The following is a 17,813-nucleotide window of genomic DNA, read 5'->3' as shown; positions in this document are numbered from 1 at the left end:
TCCTTTTGGTTTTTAACTAATATCACTTTCTCGGTAGCAGTTCCTTTGCAAACGGATAGGTAAATAATATATTCATTGTCTTAAGTTAGGTTTCGATTTTTACCTTTCTATGGTTCTAGTAAGCGGTGAACTATATCTCCTGCTTTGGTTGATTTTTAAAACGGCCTTTCCGGTTGTTTACCACAATAAATCTCCATATTGGTGACATAAAAGTCTTAGAATCGCTTAAAATAAATGCTTTTATTCCATACTGTGCTGATTTTTCTTGGCATGTATGGGATGAAACTGTATCTACCACATCAAAGAATAAACATTTCATTTAACGTCATACTTATATTGTAACGAAAAAGCTAACAAAATTAGATGAAAAAAAAACTGATCGTTCACCAAATCTTAACGAAGACACTTTGCTCAAGTCAAGAGCTTCATTGGGGGTGGGTAAGGATACAAATGATAGAAAAGTACAGATTAAAGACCATATATAAATAAAGGTAGATAATAATTAGATAATAGTTTAATAAAAGAAAACTAAGCAACACTGAATACAGCTAAACTACAAAACAAAATGGGCGCCAATGAGTTTTAACCTGAAACTCATGAAGGAACTTAAGATTAAATAAACTAAACATTATATTACCATTTCTTTCAAACGCATTAAAGAAATACGTCAAAAAACGTATATGAAACGAATATGATGAAATGTCAAATGTTGGTAGTTTAGATTTCTTTCCTAGATGGCATCGTTACCTTACTGGATAAACGGTGTGACTTATCATCATAGCCGTTTATAGAGAGCAATTATTTAATCAACTGTACTTGTCTTTCTTTTCTGTAATTATGGGTACAAAAGATAAACTAGAGAGATGGAAAGAATACATACAAACTCTTTTTGACGACGATAGACCTTGTGCTTCACCATCCACAGATAATCGAATAAATGAAAAAGGCCCAGAAATAACCAAAGAAGAAGTGATTCACGCAGTAAAATCTCAGTAAGATGGAAAAGCCACCGGTCCAGACAATATCAATGTCGAAATACTAACACTTATTGCAGATAACGAAAGTAAAATCCTATTAATAACAGCACTATTCAATAAGATATATGACAGGTAAAATACCAACAGACTGGCTAAAATCAACATTCGTAGCATTACCAAAAAAATCGAATTCCTCACAATGCGATGATTATCGAATATTAAGCTTAATGTCTCACGTCCTTAAAACTTTCCTCAGAATTACCCATACACGAATTTACAAGAAGTGCGAGTTCCAGATGAGTGACGCTCAATTCGGATTTCGAAACGGATTGGGAACACGAAAGACTCTCTTTGCTTTAAATGTGTTAACGCAATGATGCAGAGACATGAATGTAGATGTATATGCATGTTTTATTGACTATCGAAAAGCATTTGACTGCGTTAACCATCAAAAGATGATCGAAATTCTGAGAACAACTGGAGTTGACGAACAAGACTTGCGAATTATCTCAGAACTATACTGGCACCAAACGGCAACAATTGAAATAGAGCACACAACATCCGAAGATATACAAATCCGACGAGGAGTGAGATAGGGTTGCGTCTTATCATGGCTACTGTTTAATTACTCCGTATTCGGAGTCTATATTCAGAGAAGCATTAGACGAGGTCCAAGGCGGAATTAAGATTAACGGAATCAGCATAGACAACATCAGATATGCTGATGATACCGTCTTAATAGCAAGCAGCGCAAAAGAACTACGAAATATAATAAATGCGGTAGTTCACCACAGCGAAATGTTCGGTTTACAACTAAACGTTTCCAAAACTAAAACTTTAGTATTTTCAAAGACACCAATAAACGTACATCTATATGCCAAGGGTCCAATAATAGAACAGGTAAATTCCATAAAATATTTGGGAACAAATATCAATAGTCAGTGCAATCCAAAAAAAGAAATCCTATCAAGAATCGAACAAGCAAGGAAAGCATTCATGAGCATGAAAAAATTTTTTACAAGATCAGACCTTAGTCTGCAGCTTAGAATCCGAATGATCAGATGTTACGTTTTTTCTGTCTTACTGTATGGCTGTGAAAGTTGGACAATGAACTCTGAAATAGAAAAAAGAATAGATGCCTTTGAGATGTATATATACAGACGAATGTTGAGAATTCCATGGATACAAAGAGTTACTAATGTTGAGGTACTTCGTCGCAAGTGTAAACAAAAAGAATTACTAAGAATAATCAAAGAGAGGAAAATGCAATACTTGGGCTATGTGTTGAGAGGCGAAAGATACGAATTACTTCAAGTTATGCTGGAAGGAAAAGTACAGGGCAAAAGATCAGTAGGATCACTAAGAGACGGCGCCATGAGAAGACTTGTCTTTCTAGAAGTATTCTGTAAATCGATATAGATTTTATAAGGGTTCATTTTTAAGATGTATTAAAAATACTGCAAGATTGTATTAAATTTGCTATTACAAAACAGTTTGAAAAATGGTTGACTTTTGAAAAAGAGTTGACTTTTTAGTAAGTAAGCTAAATGAAAAGCTGGTAAAAAACACACTTAAAAAAAAGAGAACCTTTTATGAGCAATAAAAAATAAGATATCATTTTTTTTCTTAAAACTATATTTCCATTGTTTATTAACATTAAGAGCTGAAAATTGAACAAATTGTAAATGAAGATCTATTTTTTATGATCCAACTTATAGATGGCATACACAGTGAAGAAGTAAAAAGTTATAACCCGTTAAAGTGATGTTATTCGTAAAATACCGCCACGAAAAGTGTAGGTAAAAAATTATGCAAAAAATAAAGTTATTAACATTTTTAAATTACTGATGGATTCGACCGTTACTTGATGGAAATTTATTTTATCTAACAATAAAACACTGAAAACTTTTGTTTTCAAAACTTCCACAAAATTTATTATAATTTATTTCCACTACAGCTGTTTCGGCAGAGTGCCTTTCTCAAGTGATCGATTTTTGGCATGAGTTTATAAATTACTACAAAAATAAGTGGTTTTTCCAATTATCTCGGTGATTTATTTATGTATTTTAATTTGAAAACTCTCAAAATAAAGAAGTTTTTATGATCTAAACGTTTTATAGGCAAAAAATATTTTTTTCACTTTTTGAGATTGTTAAAAAAGACAAAGCAAAATCAGCTCTATGTCTTCACGGATTTTTTTATCAGCTACCTCTCATATGCCTTTTAGAACCTTCAAATATTTGTGTAAGATTTTTTAAGCTTTTTTTCTTCCTTGACTGGGGTACGGTTCTGTTAACTTTGTTCAAAATAACGAGACTTTTCTTTTGTTATCTATCTGAAACTGGTACGAATTATTTTTGACACTATAATTAAAGGTTACATAGCAGCCAGATGTGGTTTTCCAGCCTTTTATTTGCGAGTGGTGTACAAAATACACCAACTCGTGTAATGAAAGGTTAAAACTAGAATTTTATGAACTCTTAACCATTTTAATGATTTATATCGTTGGAGAGAGAAATAGAATAATAATATTAGCCTTCTTTTTCATGCATTGAACATTCTTTGGAGGTTGCCAATCAACATGACAATTTTATTTTGACATGACACTGCCCCGTGAATCAAATTAAAACAGTTTACTTATATTTTTTTCTTTATTGTTTCAGACTGCAGATGAAAAATCCTTTGGCGAATGGGTGAAAACAATCGCAATCGAGCTCATCCGCCAAACACCTCTGGATGCCATAAAGTACCTAGACATCCTCACGATAGCCGATTGCTGGAACAGGAGAGAACCCACATACGAAAAAGACTGGAATTTCAACTACACCCCACAAAAAAGCCAACAACCACCACCCGAAACGACGTGTAAAAGTTGCGAACAAAACCAAAAATCCCCGCCTCCAACACCTCCGAAAACCGTCTCTTCGGAAGTCGAAGAGAAGTACGTCGAAGATCTTCTCAAAAAATGTCAGGACACTCAAAGCTACGTACCAGTCAAAGAAAAACTCTTTTTGTTTGAATCTTTGTGTAAATTACGACGAAAAGTACGTAGTACTGAAGATGTTTCTTTAAAGCCCGATACTGTTACGAAACGGGCAAGGTCCTTACACGATTTGAGTAATATTAGCTCCCACAATGCCGTAAGGGAGATTTGTAAATATTTTGAAAATAAAACCAACGATAATCCGCCAGTAAGTTACGTCAATACTGGACGATTGGTTAATTCAGATTCTTATTTAAACGATTTGTATAAAGTACGTAAAGTGTACACCACATAAATGTTAATTTTTCGATATTATTGACACTGTGTATTAATTAAAACTATTATATATGTTTTAAAGTGTTTATTTATTGATGTATATAAAATAAATTTTTAACAAAATGTTACAGAATTTTAATAAACTGATATTTTTATCTGATTTTTTGTTTTAATTATTTATATATACATACTTGAAAATTATAATTGCCCTGAACATCAATATTAAAATCACTGCAAGACTCCAGGTCATACAATCTACAGAAAAAGATACAAGAAATTCGAGAAAGCTAGTATAAGTGAAGAAAAATTAATAAAATATGGTCAGATGGCGGTCAGTCTTCGTCTTGGTAATAATAATTTGGTTTGTAGCAGATCGGAAGAGAATTATTTTCGGAGATTTCGGACTTACTTTACTTTATCGTATCCGGACATGTCATTCATAAAATTTCGGCCCAGTATAGGGGCTACGTCGGTTCCATCTTTTTTGGCGAGCTACAAATCTTCGAGGGTACATCGATGAGGGCAGTTTCTGCATGTAAGAAGTTGTTCCATATTCTGTGTTTCTTCACAGTCACAGTTCACATCATCTTGGTCTATTTTTCCCCATTTTGCCATGTTTGATTTTACTGGAGCGACCCTCGTTCTTATCCTATTCATAGTTTTCCACGTTTTAAAGTCTAGGGACTGACCGGTCCATTGAACCCGGGGAAGAGGAAAATACTCTTCAAATGGTTCATCCTGCACTATTCCAAGTAAGCTTTTCCTGGATTTTAGTCGCTTTCGTGTTGTTCGAGCTTTGTATAGGGCATGCCGCTCATCCGCGATCTGTTTAATTTTCTCTATGTGCTCTGCAACGCCTCTCCGTGTTACGGGTTCTGCAAAACCCGCTGCTTTATATAGATTTGAGAGTGGCGTTGGTTTCATACACCCCGTTACTATCCTGCATGTCTCATTTAGCGCAGTATTAACATCATGTTTGATGTGGGCAGATCTGCCCCAAACGGGGCACGCATATTCAGCAGTTGAGAAACACAGTGCCTGTGCCGTTGTTCTTAAAACGCCAGGACGTGCACCCCATTTACTTCCCGTTAGCTTTCTGAGCATGCTGTTCCTAGTTGTTACTTTCCCTCTCGTTTTTATGCAATTTTGTCTGTAGGTGAGGAACCGGTCCAGAGTTACTCCAGATATATATAGGTTGGTTTGTGTGTTCTAATGTATTACCATTCCACGCAATTTGGAGTTTTCGCTTGGCTTCCTTTGCGCGAAGGTGGAAAGCGCAGACTTGGGTTTTAGGGGGATTGGGTCTCAGGGAATTCTGCAGGTAGTAAGCTGTCATTGTTTTTAAGGCAGTTTCGAGTTTCTCCTCCACTTCTTCAAAACTATTTCCTTGAGCACATATTGCAAGATTGTCAGCATAGAGGAAATGTTTGGTTTCGGTCGGAGTAAGTTGGTCCTTTGTGTATATACATTGAAAAGCATTGGTGCTAAAACAATTCCATGTGGGAGGCCGTTTTTTTGAACTCTCTACCTACTTACTTTACCCTCCAGCATAACGAAAAAACGTCTGTTGCAGTAAGGAATATACGACCATACGACATAAGGAATTTACCCAAATCGTGGTCATTGAGAGTGTCATATAATTTGTCATTTTTTTTTCTTCAATGTCATTTTTCTTCAAAGTCCTCTTCAATGTATTCTGTTAATGCGAAGACTTGACCGGTACAAGATTTGCCGGGTCTGAATCCTCCTTGTTGTGGGATGAGGTGTTTGTCGACATTTTTTTCTATTCTGGCAATTATGAGTCTCTCTTATAGTTTGAAAAAGTGACACAACAGCGAAATAAGCCTGTAGCTACTGGGATTTTCTGGGTGCTTTCTTGGTTTTAACAAGGCTATTACTTTATGGCTATTTAAGGCTATTTCCTCCATGATTTCTTTCTGGGACTCTTTCTGGAGATATATGCCTGCATTACGAGGTATAGTAGGTTATACTTCTTTGGATGCCTCATATATTTCGTACAATAATATAAAAATTATTTTATATTAATTAAAAAATTTACGAAAAACCAATATTACAACATTAATAGCTTGTAAGTTTATAAAAGCCACATTTTAAAATTATTTTGAAATATACAAGGTGTCCCAATAAATCGCGGCGTATCAAGGTTATATTTTTTCGTATGAAACACCCTGTATTTTATTGCATTCTCTAATTGTCCGCAAAAATAAGGTATAATTTCATAAGGGTTCCCTATACTTAAGTACAGAGTGTTCTGATTTATATCGAATTTTCTTAAAATGTAAAGTTTAAAAAAAGGGTCCTTCTCAACTTCTTTAAGCAATTATAAATAAATTTTCTTTTATGTCTAAATAGCTAGTCATTTTTGTTAAGTGTATTACATAATTGATTATTAAACACCTCTTTACAGGGCCTTCAAAATTTACAGATTCATTATTGGATTATTCAATGTGTGGTATGTGGCTTATTTTAAATGGAACACCATGTATATAAATAAATTATTATATTAAACAAAGTTTTCTCTTTCGAATGGTATAAGGATGTCCTACACCAAGGTGTCATACGAAACCAGCGAAAACATAATCATTTTTTTCGTTATTAAAAATAATTAAATACATAAAAAAACAGAAAGTAATTCAAGGAAACAAATACATAAATAATACAAAATTAACCACAACTTATAATACCACAACTATAAGTAAAAAATGTTCAAAATGCTTTCCATCTTGTGCAATACAACAAGCGATTCTATCTTCAAATAATTTACTTGCATTATTTAACATAACTGGTGTTATAGACGCAACGGCGTTCGAGATTATTTCATAAGATATGAAGTTTCTTAGCAAGGAATTAGTCTGAATTTGTAAAAGTTTAGCATTCGCCAAAATTTATACTGTCAAAAACGCTCTCACCAAAATTTTAACTGTCATTTTTGTAAAATGAGTAAAATTTACTTTGTATGCTTATAGATTCATTTTTTATTTATATTCAGTAATTTATCAATTCATTTTTTGTTATATTGGATACATTTTTGACTTCGAATGTAATTGGCTGGAAGCACTGTAATGGATGTGATATCAAACCATATCAAGCACGTAAAAATAAGTAATATATATTATAGACATTCTCATTATACAAGATTATTTTTCTTTTCTAAGTAAAGAATATATTTGGTTCTCTGAACAAAAAAAGTTAGCAGTTACGAACAGGCTTCTAACATTCCTTGTGCAGACTTTCAAATTAGATTTTTTTAGCTGATAATTTTCTTCATCAGGTTTTCGCATTGCCTGGAGTAATTGTGGATTGAATTGAGTAGCTCTGCGGTTATCACAGCCGGTCCCAAGCCCGAATAAAATGTGGAGGGCGATTAGCAAGTTTAGCAACCTACCAATGGTAAAAACGAATATTGCTAAAAGAAACAATGTTCAGCCTTAGAACATGATTGTTACTATAAAGATGACCACTGCAAGAAATACTGACAAGCAAAAAATATTCAAAACTCTGATAAGAATTACTATATGGAATATCAGGTGGCTCAACAAAGAGAAACAAATAGACATTTGCGCTCTACGGGAAACAAAAAAGAAAGGAAAAGGACAATCAAAATTAGGTGAATACATAATAATCTACGGTGAAGTAGCAAAAGAAAACAGGGCCAAAGAAGATATAGCCTTACTAATACACCAAAGGTATCACAATCACATCAAAGAGTGTCAATACATATCAGAAAGGATTGTAACAGCAAAGATAAGAATAGAGAAGGAGAACCTGAACATCATCGGAGTATACGGCCGTATACGGTATTATGTAAAATAAGAATCATCATGAAATACTTCACATCTAAGAGAGCGGCACCAACACAAACAAAAATCAGAGTCGAAGGACTAAATACGGAATCCACGGAATACTTATACAGAAAAAGAATATCAGAGAGAATTGCTGGGAATGAAATATTAGAAAACGAAAACTTAAAGACAAATTAAAAGGAAACACTGGCAGAGATTCTCAAAACAGATGCAACACTACTTCTAGGGAACACAGAAAGAAATATGGAGAATGATCAGAGGACAAAGAAAAGAGATTAACTAACTAATAAAAACGAAACACATTCAGCAAGAAACATGGGCAGACTACTTTTGAAAACAGAAAATCACCAGGAAAGAACAGAATTCCGAAGTACGGATGACCAGATTTGACCAAACAACTACTAAAATTAATGCAAAAAATAAATTTACAAAGGAATTAATACAACATTAATACGACTTAAATACAACACTAAAATTAACAACCAAATTGATAACAAATAAACTGAATGAAATTATAACACTAGCAGAAGAACAACAGGGTTTTATGTCGGGAAGATCATGCACCGACGCCATATTTATAATAAGGTAAGTGCAAGAAATAATGCAATGAAATACTTCCAGGAGTAAAACAAAGATTTAATGAAAACCATGTCAACGCAAATGGAGAACTCATGCCTAATCTCTGTGCTTTTAACGAACTGAGAATCAATAATACATTTTTCGACCATAAGTTCCAGTATAAATATACATTTGAAAACTCCAGGGGGCACAAATATATGATTGATTTTATAGTCACTAATAGAAAAATCCACCCACAGCAGATTCTAGATATCCGAACTTTAAACTCAGCAGACGCAGGGAGCGAACACAAACTAGTACTAGCAAAAATAAGAATGAAAATAACACCAAAACATTTTCTACACGAAATCACCGAGGAAAAATTCAATGTAGAATCACTGTGGAACGACTCTACAAGAGAAATGTACTAAAGCAGGCTAGCACAGAAGATACAGCTGAAACAAATAGACGACATCGAAGATATAAACGCGAGCTGGGAGAAAATTAAAAACAACATTGAAGAAGCAGCAACAGAAGCTCTAAGAAAACGCAAAGTCATACTGAACAAAAGAAACAACAACAATACACATGGTTCAGAAAAAAAAAATGAAAGAGAAATGTAAAGAGAAACGAGAGGCCTACACGAAGTACAAAACATCAAATACTCCAGAATCCCGAGACACCTATAGAAGAATACGAAATGAAACAAAGCAGTTGAAAAGAAGAACAAAAAATAAACACTGGGAATAGTTTACAAAAAGGATGGAAAGCGACTTCTATGGTACACAAAAATAAATATGGAGATTCATAAGAAACCAACGGAAAGAAATGGCAGAATTGAAGGAATTCAATAACATACCAGCAAACGACTGGGAAAGATACTTGACGGAACTGTTTAAAGGAAAGGAAAATAATAATCTACACAATAACGTACCTGAATTAAGACACGAAATAGAAATCAGTTTTCAGGAAGTAGAGATGGCCATAAATTCACTCAAAAATAGAAAGTCACCAGGGCCAGACGGAATAACCAACGAGCTTCTAAAACACGGAGAAGAAAGTATAACCCTTGAGATGACAAAAGTTATACAAAAATTAATATTGCACTGCAAGATACCAGACGCTTGGAGAAACAGCATAATGATACCAATGTTCAAGAAAGAAGATAAAAAAGACCAACAATTATAGAGGTATAAATCTACTGAACACCGCACTTAAGATTACCACAAAAGTCCTAACCAACAAAATCAATAAACTAACAACTTTATCAGAAGAACAACAAGGATTCAAATCCGGAAGATCCTGCGTAGACGCCGTATTTGTACTAAGACAAATCACAGAAAAGACCATCGAGTACAATAAACCAGCATATCTATGTTTTATAGACCTGACAAAGGCTTTCGATCGCATCCAAGTCGACGCCTTACACCTACTGTATAAAAGAAACATACCAATCAATATTATACAAACCATCGAAAACATCTACTTTCATAATCGAATACAGGCAAAGATCTCCAAAGAATAACGGACATCTTCAGCCAATAAATACAATATGATAATACTTATCAGCAGAAAAAACCAAATGTATGACAACATCTAAATACCCACTACGATGTAAAATTGAAATTGATGGGAAAATAATAAAGCAGGAAGCAAGGTTTAGATATCTGGAAATAGATATAACTAGTTACGGAAATGTTGAAGAAGAAGTATGATAACAAAGCATAAAAGCAAGTAAAGCGGCGGGATCTTTTAATGACACAATCTGGAAGAACAAACACCTAAGACAAGACATAAAAACAAGAATCTATAAAGCAGCAATTAGCCTACTAATCTATCGAGAATCTATAAAGCATATATTAACATACGCGGCGGAGACAAGACCTGACCCATCTAAAACGAGACAACTACTAGAAACAAAAGAGATGAAAATACTCCGACGAATATCAGGAAAAGTCTGTTGGATAGGAAGAGAAGCGAAAACATAAGAAGAGCATACACTATAGAAGACATAAATGGATGGGTGACAAAACGGAAACAGGAGTGGAACGAACACATTAGTAGAGATTAAGAAGGCATTTTACCTGGTCAAATTAAAGGACGTTATCTATTTATTGTACGTAAGAGAGATACCTTTAGGAATAATCAAAACGATCGAAAATATCTACCATAACAACACAATAAAAGTAAAAGTAGAAAACTGACCTTATTGAAGCTGGCAATGAGATTAGACAGGGAGATTCCCAGAGTCCCCTATTCCTATATTAATCATAATTATGGATGAAATAATAAAAAAGGAAGAACTAAAAAAGGATACCAAATGGGAGAAAAACAACTTAAATTAATCTGCTATGCAGACGACGCAATACTACTCTCTCAAAGTAAAGATGATTTACAACGTGTGCTGCACCAATTTAATGTAACTGCCAGAAAATTTAACATTTTAATTTTCTCAAAAAAGACAAAATTTTATATATAGTTATAACAGTAAATTTACAAAGATGTAAATTGGAGCTGGAAGGTCAGATAATAGAACAAGATGGAGTTTAAATATCTATACACCGAAACAAAAGTGGAAGATCAAGCGAATAGAGCAAACAGAGCCGCAGGTTGTGAAACGATATGGAGAAATAAATACGCGGCAGAAACACGGCTTAGCACAGAGAGGCAAAAAGGATGTTAGAAACAGCAGAGATGACAACACTTGATGGTAAGACACTATGGGACAGAGGTAGAAGTACAGATGTACGACGTAGATGCAAGGTGGAGAACATCAAGAACTGGGTAAAAAATAGAAGAGCAGAATGGAACGATCATATAAGCCGAATGACAACAAATAGAGTAGTAAAGACGGCAAGAGACCGTTTCCCAATAGGAAGACGATCAGTAGGAAGACCACGAAAATGATGTAACTACAACTTACAGGAGTAGCTTTGAAAAACAGACAAAGTGATGTCTAAATAAAAAGAAGAAGAAGAAAAGAGGTTTTCGCATATTTATGGCCTGAGAGGCTTCATGGTAGAGTGTTTCTCCTATTCTGGGGAACACATGGAATCTTAAATCTCCCCCAACTATTTTCTAAATTGCAAAACCTAAAGCAATAAATTTTTAGATAACGGAACTACGACACCTATTCATTCTTTTTAGTACATCTCAGGAACGTAATCATTAACAAGAGTGGATAGACGCAAGTGTTAAGCTAGTTTTAAATATAATAATCGTATGGTAAGTTATTTGAAAACTCTTGTATCACTGAGAATAAATATTACTGGATTTTCATGTGATGTACAGTCATGTTTCAAAATGGCGAGCGTTCAATGTTCAATAGAAAAAGTGTGAAAAGAATATAGACTACTTTTAATATTTTGTAGTCTTTAGCTTTTATGGAATTTATTTTATCGAAATTGATAAAAGTTATTTTGTTTATTTATTAACAGCTGTCAAAAATATGATCACTTTGAAGTGATCTGAACTGGACTGACTTTAGACTGCAATGTACAACATGTAGCATTTTCGTTTCTCTCCACACCCGAATGACCGAGCAATGTATAAGCAAGAAGCCTTTTCCACATTTGACTCTTTTTACAAAACTTGTTGGTCAACGCTCCTGTAGCTAGAGCCCTCTTGTAGTCCAGAACAAGCTACGAACCAACTCTGGGTGTTCCTACGACTTTTAATACTTGTTGATTATCTGAGCAGATAGCCATCTTGCAATGTTATCAAAAAAGGCGAAATCCGCTATAAAAGACCTATGTGTACGATTCAAACAGGTACCAGCCCCGTATATTCCCTCTGTCCAAGATTGTTTAAGAAATTGCGACCCCATTCAGGTTAATGATCTTGTTTCATTAATTTACAATCAGAGATTTTCTTTTCTTGTAGTATCAGTTTTTAGTTAGATCGTCTTGTGTAGACTTTCATCTCTTATGTAGATATTTAATAAAGAGGTTATGTATGAGAGGAAAAATAAAACACAAAGTCAAAAGAAATATTGCAAAAAGTGTATTTAAAAACCAGTTGGCACGTTTTGGTCGACAAATTTTTTTTTCATAAAGTGCAAATACAACTATATAAAAAATTAAACTTTTTCTATAAGTTATTAACGTTTTTATGCTAATTATTACCCCTCACACATCATATACGTATTTATTTTACACCTAAACCGCTGGTATAAAAATATAATATTAGGATTTTCTAAATATCCAATCAACAATACAATATTTATTTACAAGATACCATTAATAAAAAATCATAAAAATTACCTCTCAAAGTTGTTGTCTAAGTTGTTGTATATTATTACAATAAAAAAAGCTAAGCTTTTTGTTTTTTCAATGAGTAATCTAATGTTTTGACTCCAAACTAGAACTTGTGCCCAAGATAAAAGTGTTTTTCAAGTGATTCAATAAATTATTAAAATTATCTTTTATATCACATATTTAAAATATTTATTCTATATATATATATATATATATATATATATATATATATATATATATATATATATATATATATATATATACATGTATCATATCACTGAATATAACAAAAAAGAAGTAACACGAGTCGAAAATAAAACAAAGTAGACCAACGCTGGCAAAAGAGTAAGCCTATTAATAAAAAACTAAATGCCCAGATAACAAGGCGGTACAAATCGTTGAAAGCGCTCAGTAACTTAAAACTAAACACTTTACTTACTCTAGTTGTGGTAAGCACTTTTGCCGTAACTGGTGTATGACCTAAATAAGGTAGGTAAGCGCCCAAATAACATAAAACTTTAGCCTTTGGACTTGTGATGAACACACGAATAACATAAACTAAAACTAACATCAGGAAATGTCATGAAATATGGAGAAAATTGGAAAAAAAAAGAAAAAAACACCAAGGAATCTTAAGGAAAAACTTAAAAACTCGTTGAAAAACACAATAAAGAAGGCATCACCGAATGACAACATGTTTTGTCTTGAGACAAGCTCTTGGGACTAAGATTTTTTAATTATAGTTAGATAAAAACCATAAAACAGTTACGGTCTTCCTAAAACTGCTTATGTTATAAAATTTGATATATAAAACGTTCAACTTAAATTAAAAATAGAATAAATATTTCATATAGAGTGTATGTTGGTTTTGGTGCAGTATAATAATTGGAAGTTTTGTGTCATAATAGCATTAAGGCACCAATATAATGTTTTAGACTTGTTCAACAAGTATTGCAGTTCCTACTGTCTAATATAATTTAAAAAATTAATAGTAAAAATGTAAATTTTGTAAAAGTCTAATAATTAATGATTTCCATCAGAATGTAAATATAAATTAACAGACAATAGACATAATAATGGACCATTATATTTCATATTTTCGTTTAGATTTTAAATTTATTAGTAGCACAATGACAAGTAATAGTTTGTCTCTTTAATACCCCCAGTGCAGCTTAAAAGTTATATCGTGTAAGGGTCCTATTCTGAACTAATTTTTGGTAATCTCTTCCATATCTTTATGGGCATTCGAGCCGGTTTATATTACGTATTAATTTTGTTGGGCGATTTTGTTAACTTAGGATTTAAAGAAAACAAGAAAAAGAAAATAACGGGAAATTGCTGAATTACTGCTAGTTACTCTTGTTTAAAACAACAAAAAAGTTAACAAGCTGGAATCTGAATAATCTCAGTAACAAGAGTAACTGTCAAAAAAAGATATTGTTCAAAACCTCCAAAAGATAAAGTGAATTCTGAAAGAAAGCATCTAGTTCCACCATGATATTAATTTATACGACATCCGTACGATGGCTTGGGAGTTATGTGCGAGTACTACGAGTCTGGCGGTTGAGATTTAACGAGTAATGTGCCAAGGTCATTTTACAGATTGAAAACAGAAAAAAATGATCTCATGCTTGATTTTATTTGAAAATTATAGAGCAATATGAACCAAGAACAGTGTTTAATGAACTTTAATGAAAAGCAAAAATTATTAGTAATGTGCATAAAAAATGGTTTACCGCTAACATATTCAAGTAATTGTTTTTACGATTACAATTTTGAGAAGCAATCTAAAAACAGAGACAAAACACAATATACTTGCACAGGAAGTACAGAATTGCCTGGAGATATGGCCTAAGAAAAAGATAAAATTAAACATTAAAATGAATGTATGTATATTGGTATACAGCTAACAACAAAAGGAAGCTGTGCCGAGACAATCAGAGACTGAATCACCAAGGGAAATATGTAATAGAAGTATTGAATTCTATTTTATATCAGAAACATAGTGGAACTGAAATAAAAAAACAGAATATGCAATACCATATTATGACCAGTTATTATTTATAGATCAGAAAGTTAGCAAAAACGATCTACTGGTGATAGAAACGGACTTTTGAACAAGAGCAGCAAGGAGATCTTGACTGGAGTGAGCATATTAGAAACCAAGTAATCAGAAGGCAAATCAACGTAGAAGAAATGCTAATAAAACGGATACAAAAGTAACAATTAATATGGTATAGACGCGGATAGCACCAAATATATGGTAATCAGAAAGATTTAAAATATATGGAAAGATTTAAATATTTATCTTTAACATTGTTCTGAAGCTATTTTAATAATCTATCTTTAACAGCAAGTGGGACTGTAACTTAAAAGTGAAGATAAAAGTAGCGATGGCTACAAACGCCTTCATTAAATTTAATAAATCAATCTTTCGCCATGAAGTTGGTTTAAATCTTATAAACGGGTCTTATCTTAAAATGCTACTTACGGAAGTAGGACGTGGTCACTTTAAAGTGAGATCTCTGAACCTCGTGGAGGCTTTCGAAATCTGGTATCTGGTTGCTTAGAATTCTATGGGTGGACCATGTAACAAATGATGCGGTCCTAAGAAGACTCATAACAAGAGAATTGTTAGATCTCGTTAAGCAGCGAAAGGTTTCATACTTGGATCATATTCTAGGTACTAAATAATAAATGTAATCTCCTAAATCTCATCTTGTTGGAAAAAGTCGCAGGTCAAAGAGGTCCTGGACGAAAGCAGCATTTATGGTTCAGAGACATAAGAAACTGGTGAGGCATATCTCACGTCAGTACAATAATAAGAAGACGAAGAAAGATCTCTGTACATTCCACAATCCGCATGAATGCCTGCACGCTGCATAGCATACGGCACCCAAAGAAAAAAAAAACACGTAAGATGAATGGGAGAGAACGACAAAAAAGATGATGAGAAAAGAAAACGAGACAGACTACCTACAACATGGCTACACGGAATAACCAAAGCAATGTCAGAATGAAACGTCTAGCGGGATAGACAGGCTTGGAGACAAGGAACCCAAAGGCATATTACGATATAAAAGGGATTATATAGTAATAGTACAAACTGATCAAGATAAGATATGTAAAGCAGGGTAAAACTAAAGAAAATATGTGTATAGTTTTCTCCCTGTTTACTATCGCATATTAAATACCTAGCTAGTTTCTCTTAGTCAGTTTTGAGAATAATGTAAGTATTTTTCTATATACAGAAACTTTGGAGTCCCGTGTGTTTCCTGGTGGTTGTCTAGAAAACAAAACCATTATTATATCTAGAACCTTAAATATTACATTTTACGCAACATTTCTATTCATCAGTGTCCAATTTAACAAAAGATATGTATACAACACATATGAGAAAGTATAATAAAAATATGCCTTTATTAACCGCTTAAAATTGTTCTTAAAAACGTAATAAAACTGATAAAAGTAATAAACATTTAAAAAATTGTGCACAGATGACTCTCTTTATGAACGATTTAGTGAAAACAAAATTTTTTATGACTTTTCTTCCTTTTCTAAGACGTCCCTTTCTATGGAATCTAAGGTATCGTTGGAGCTTGAATGCGTGAGGTCCGTTAGTTCGTCCAAGTGTTTCTGTCTCTTTCTGACGTTCCAGTGGAGGCACTCTGCCAGCGAGTCGAACCAATCAGAGATTTGATCCTGAGCACATATACTGGGAACTGGGTAGATCGACGTTGTTACTCTTAAACTAAAACAATAATACGGTATTATGTTTGGTATTTTATGATTTCAGTACAGTTATATTCAAAAAAAAAGGGGTACAAGTATTAGAAAGAGAAGTTAACGTCATCCTATTTGTGTAAAACCGGCTGGGATTTTTGGAGGTTATCAAATGTCATAAGTGATCAAAAATGCAACTCATAGACGTCAAAGACGTTTAATTTGATAGAAGGTTTAACGTTACGTACAATAAAAAATTAATATGCCTCGTCATTTAAGTGAGATTGAAAAGGCTCAAATAATTACGAAAATGGAAGAAGGATGGTCAATTCGTGCGCTAGCAAATTTCGATAATAGAAATTTGAAAACAATCTTCAGAATTAAGCAACGATGGGTCCAACAACAATCATTAAAAAGAAAAGTTGGTTCAGGGCGTTCCAAAGTATCCACTCCTCAACAAGATGCTGCTTTAGTTCAATTCTTAAGAGATAATCAATTTGCGAAGTCGACGGATTCAAGGATTCATACGGGATTTCCTGGTGCCCAACCTACTGTAAGCAGAAGGATCAATGAATCTGAATTAAAAAACCGACCAGCTGCTAAAAAACCATTAGTAACCGTTGAACATCGGCAAGCAAGAGTAATATTTGCACTAAACTATATTTACCGAAACCCACAATTTTGGAACAACGTCATTTTTACTGATGAAAAGACTTCTCAGTCGACCTATAACGGTCAAATCCGTGTTTATCGTCCAGCCAATACTAGGTTTGAAGAACGATATATTCACTCTCATAATAAATCTGGACGTTTTTCTGTAAATGTATGGGGTTGGATTAGTATACATGGACCTGGTGTTTGTTGGCGATTGGAGGGAAGATACACTGCCGACAATTACATTAACGTTTTGGAACACGTAATGCTCCCTTCTATTGAGCAATTGTATCCTAATAATACTTTTATATATCAACAAGATAATTGTTCAGTCCACACTGTCCATGTCGTAAGGAATTGGTTTCAAACGCAAAACCTGGAAGTATTGCCATGGCCTGCGCACAGTCCAGATATAAATCTAATTGAAAACATTTGGGGCATAATTGTTAAAAAAATATATAAAAGAAATTTTATGCCACAAAATTCAGATCAATTGTGGGATACAATCTTAGAGTGCTGGGAAGATCTTGATCCAAATATGATATCTAATATAATTCAAAGT

At 33.5% G+C, this 17,813-nt stretch overlaps 2 protein-coding genes across 8 annotated transcripts in view; one reads left to right on the top strand and one right to left on the bottom strand.

Moving 5' to 3' along the window:
* Positions 1–4,396, top strand: part of LOC140446981 (uncharacterized) — a 222,450-nt gene extending 218,054 nt beyond the window's left edge. Inside the window, exon 3 of the mRNA XM_072539575.1 lies at positions 3,641–4,396. Coding sequence (XP_072395676.1) covers positions 3,641–4,255 — 615 coding nt within the window. The 3' untranslated portion in view covers positions 4,256–4,396. The remainder of the gene's footprint in view (positions 1–3,640) is intronic.
* An 8,201-nt stretch (positions 4,397–12,597) lies between these two features.
* LOC140445839 (NAD kinase-like) overlaps positions 12,598–17,813 on the bottom strand; it is a 156,645-nt gene continuing 151,429 nt past the window's right edge. For all 7 annotated transcript variants that reach the window (XM_072538217.1, XM_072538216.1, XM_072538222.1 and 4 more), the window contains one exon: positions 12,598–16,625. In XM_072538217.1, the coding sequence (XP_072394318.1) occupies positions 16,412–16,625 (214 nt within the window). In that variant the 3' untranslated portion in view covers positions 12,598–16,411. The remainder of the gene's footprint in view (positions 16,626–17,813) is intronic.

This window comes from Diabrotica undecimpunctata, chromosome 7 (assembly GCF_040954645.1).
Source record: "Diabrotica undecimpunctata isolate CICGRU chromosome 7, icDiaUnde3, whole genome shotgun sequence".
Lineage (NCBI taxonomy): Eukaryota > Metazoa > Arthropoda > Insecta > Coleoptera > Chrysomelidae > Diabrotica > Diabrotica undecimpunctata.
The sequence above is the reverse complement of the archived record's forward strand: the minus strand, read 5'-3'. Positions and strand labels throughout refer to the sequence as shown.